The sequence below is a fragment of the Lolium perenne genome, chromosome 5 (assembly GCF_019359855.2).
Source record: "Lolium perenne isolate Kyuss_39 chromosome 5, Kyuss_2.0, whole genome shotgun sequence".
NCBI classification, from domain to species: Eukaryota; Viridiplantae; Streptophyta; class Magnoliopsida; order Poales; family Poaceae; genus Lolium; species Lolium perenne.
In genome coordinates this window covers 113,260,559-113,264,377 of record NC_067248.2, presented here as the reverse complement: position 1 = coordinate 113,264,377, position 3,819 = coordinate 113,260,559, and the positions used below count along the sequence as shown (strand labels likewise).

Genomic DNA, 3,819 nt, shown 5'->3' with positions numbered 1-3,819 from the left:
ATCTGGGCCCTACATCCCTCGGCTGTGCGGATTTGCGTTGACTCGGCCGGCGAACCCGAGATTTCGAGATGCACCACGTCCCGGGCCACCATACGCGACGTTTTGGCCGCTTTCGTCGGGCTAGGTGGCCTCAAAAACGAGAAAAAAAAAGTTTTGACATGCACCACGGAGGGACCAAAAATCGTCGGCCATGGTACACCAGCAACCACGGCGCGACTTCAACTTCGTCGGCCATGGCAACTTTTCTTGTAGTGCGGACCAGACGATCAACAGCTCCTGGGGTAGAATCGGCATTGACAATATCGTCAACATAGACCAGCATATAAATCTGAACACCATCCCGGGAGAAGATAAACAAGGACGTATCAGCCTTCGAGGATGTGAATCCGAGCTGAAACAAACGAGCACTGAGACGAGCATACCATGCACGGGGAGACTGTTTCAAGCCATAAATGGAACGCTGCAACTTGCACACATGATGGGCGTACTGAGCATCTTCAAAACCAGGCGGCTGCTGCATATAGACCTCCTCTGTCAAGAATCCATGAAGGAAGGCGTTGCTCACGTCAATTTGACGGAGAGTCCATCCGCGGGACACAGCGAGAGAGAGAACCAGGCGCACCGTGGCAGACTTCACAACGGGACTGAAGGTATCGCCGTAATCAATACCATGTTGTTGTGAGAACCCGCGAGCGACTAGGCGAGCTTTATGCTTGTCAATGGAACCATCAGGGCGATGCTTTGTCTTGAAGATCCACTTGCAGCTAACCAGATTTACACCCGGTGGCCTGGGCACAAGACGCCATGTATTATTCTGGCGAAGGGCGACGAACTCATCGGACATAGCAGCGTGCCAGGCAGGCTCCCGGAGAGCGTCGCGATGCGAGACGGGGGCGGTGAAAAAGGCACGCCGACGGGGATCATACCGCACGGTCCCATCGGTGAATTGCTTCGCACGGCGAGAGTCGGTGCGGAGGCGCGTCGCCATTGGATGACCGGTGACAGGAGCAGCAGTTGACGTGGCACCATCAGGCGAAGGCCTAGCCGAGGGCGACGCGGCCGGGGTGGAGCCGGCGGAGGGCGACACAGCCGGGACGGAGCCGGCGGAGGGCGACGCGGGCTGGGCCGAAACAGGCCCAGCAGGGGCAGGCGACGGAGGCGTGGGAGGCGCATCCGATGTGGCTGCATGGGAGACCTCAGTATCCTCCCCATGCCCATGCACGTCGATCGTGCAGGTAGGCACGTCGATCGGGCGAGCGGGCGAGACGACAGGTGATGGCGACGAGTCTGGCACGAGCACCTGCACAGTAGACACAGCATCTGGAACAACATGGTCAGTAGACAAGTAAGACAGGTCATAATTTCTCACATGAGCACTCGTAGCCGGTTCGGTGGAAGGAAAAGTGATGATGGACTCGGCTAAGGTGGAGACATCGATGGTGACACCGGGGGTCGCGTAAGGGAAAACAGACTCGTCGAACACAACATCACGAGAAATGTAAATGTGCCTGGTAGACCTATCCAGACACTTGTACCCCTTATGCATAGGACTATATCCTAGAAAAACACACATTTTTGAACGGAAAGAGTGCTTGTGGGAATTGTATTTGCGAAGACTGGGCCAACAAGCACATCCAAAAATGCGCAAAAAGGAATAGTCGGGGTTTATTTTGAGGAGACGCTGCACGGGTGTGTCGTTGTTAAGCACGGAAGTAGGCATGCGATTGATAAGATAACACGCCGTTAAGAATGCTTCATCCCAATACCGTAGAGGGACGGAGGCGTGAGCGAGCAAGGCAAGGCCCGTCTCGACGAGGTGACGGTGCTTACGTTCCGCAACACCATTTTGTTGGGACGTATGGGGGCAGGACACACGGTGGGAGATGCATGTGTGCTGAAAATACCAGTGGAGCTTGTGATACTCGCCCCCCAGTCTGATTGAACCGCCTTGATTTTGGTGCTCAAAAGGCGTTCAACATGAGCCAGAAGACCTGCTCAACATCAGACTTGTGTTTGAGGGGATAAATCCAGCAAAAACGAGAGTAGTCATCAATGAAACTAACATAGTATTTGAAACCTCCGGAGGAGGCAATAGCAGGACCCCAAACATCAGAGTGGATCAATTCAAGAGGCGTAGTGGAAACACGATGAGATGATGTATAAGATAATTGATGACTCTTTGCACGCTGGCAAGCATCACAAACCAACACAGTATTGTCTGACGAGGAACAAGATAAATTATTTGCCCTAACAAGAGTTTGCACTACTTTATTTGTAGGATGACCTAAACGCTGATGCCATTGTGCGGGTGTGGTTTTGGTGCTGGAGAGAGCATGGCGAGCATGGCGAAACGATGACGACGAAGCTCGACTAAAGGGAACTAGGTAGAGACCTCCCTCACTTCTACCGAGAAGAAGAAGTTTCCTCGTGGCCTTGTCCTTAACACAGAAAAAGTCACGGTGAAATTCCACAAAGACATAATTCTCGGAAACTAGATGATATACAGAAAGAAGATCTTTATGGATATTTGGAACATGCAGAATATTTTTCAACTGGAGGGAAGAACCGGCTAAAGTCGAATGACCAATGTGAGAAATTGACAAACCTGCACCATTGGCTACTTGCACGTGATCCTTTCCGCCGTATCGTTCGGCCATGTGGAGGCGCTCGAGATGGCTGGCAGGTGGTCCGTCGCCCCCGTGTCCATGTGCCAATTGGAGTCGTTGGAGCTGGTGGACGCCGAGTTGCCGGAGCGCTGACATGGAGGCGCAGACTCAGGGTTGAAGCGGTTGCGGCAGTCGCTCGCATCATGCCCCCAGTAGTTGCACAGCTGGCATTGTGGCCGCTGCTTTTTGCGGCTGTTGCGGCCGTTGCCGCCGCCGTTGTACCGGCGGCAATCGCCCCCACCATAATTGTCGTTGGAGCGGTTGTTGTTGCCGCTCCCACCGTAGTTGTTGTTTCCGCCGTTGTTCTGGCGGCGATCGCCACCACCGCCTTGACCGGTGCCGGGGCGCCCAGGGTTGTTGTCGTAGGGGCGCTGCTGTGATGGCTGGCCGGCGGTGGGGAAGGAGCCAGGGCGTGACACTGCATTTGCAGAGGAGGACCAGTCATCGGTCTGGGTCTGACCCGCACAGAGGGACTCAAAACTGAGCACGTGCGAGTAGACATCCGCGAGGGAGTCAGCGCGGTTGTCGCGGATCATGGAGGCCGCGAGGGGATTGAAGTCGGAGCCCAACCCGGTGATCATGTAGTCAATGACCTCATCGTCCTTGAGAGGTGATCCGGCGGCAACCATGGTGTGCGTCAAGACCTTGACCTTGTTCATGTACTCGTGGGCAGTCATGTCATTCTTCCTCATAGATTGGATTTGCTGACGGATGTGCCGAATATTGGCACGGTTTTGGGCGCCAAACATGGCGTGGACTGCTTCCCACACCGCGGTGGCCGTAGTCCTGCCGATCATCTGGAAGGCGATGTCCTCATCCATGGATGAGAGGAGTAGCCCTAGGACGCGCTGGTCCTGTGTCCACCACGCAGCGTAGGCGGGGTTTGCCACGGTGACTGCAGCGTCACCAGTGCCTTCGACGATGGTCTTCGTCGGCGCAGCCATAGTGCCATCGAGGTAGCCGTGAAGTCCCGCTCCGGAGAAATTTGGGAGCGAGAGGGTGCGCCAAACGGAGGTGGTGACAATGGCAGTGGTGGTGGCATTGGGCGGTGCCAGGAGAGGGCCGAGGGCCATGGAGGTTTGCGCGGAGGAGCTCATGGCGGCGGCGGCTGCGGGAGAAGAGAGAAGGCCGAGATCGGCTCGGCTCTGATACC

At 55.5% G+C, this 3,819-nt stretch overlaps 1 protein-coding gene and 1 non-coding gene across 2 annotated transcripts; both read right to left on the bottom strand.

Annotated features, from left to right (window-relative positions):
* Positions 1 to 2,617: 2,617 nt before the first annotated feature.
* Positions 2,618 to 3,739, bottom strand: LOC139831561 (uncharacterized). The gene has a single exon (XM_071820857.1). The coding sequence runs from the start codon at positions 3,737 to 3,739 to the stop codon at positions 2,618 to 2,620; it is 1,122 nt and encodes a 373-aa protein (XP_071676958.1).
* Positions 3,139 to 3,277, bottom strand: LOC127305002 (small nucleolar RNA Z247). Its single transcript, XR_007853666.1, has one exon. It is a non-coding gene; the product is annotated as a small nucleolar RNA Z247 (small nucleolar RNA).
* Positions 3,740 to 3,819: the final 80 nt, after the last annotated feature.

Bases quoted from the DNA above. Each gene is read 5' to 3' on its own strand.
- LOC139831561 (XM_071820857.1), bottom strand. From the start codon at position 3,739: ATGGCCCTCGGCCCTCTCCTGGCACCGCCCAATGCCACCACCACTGCC.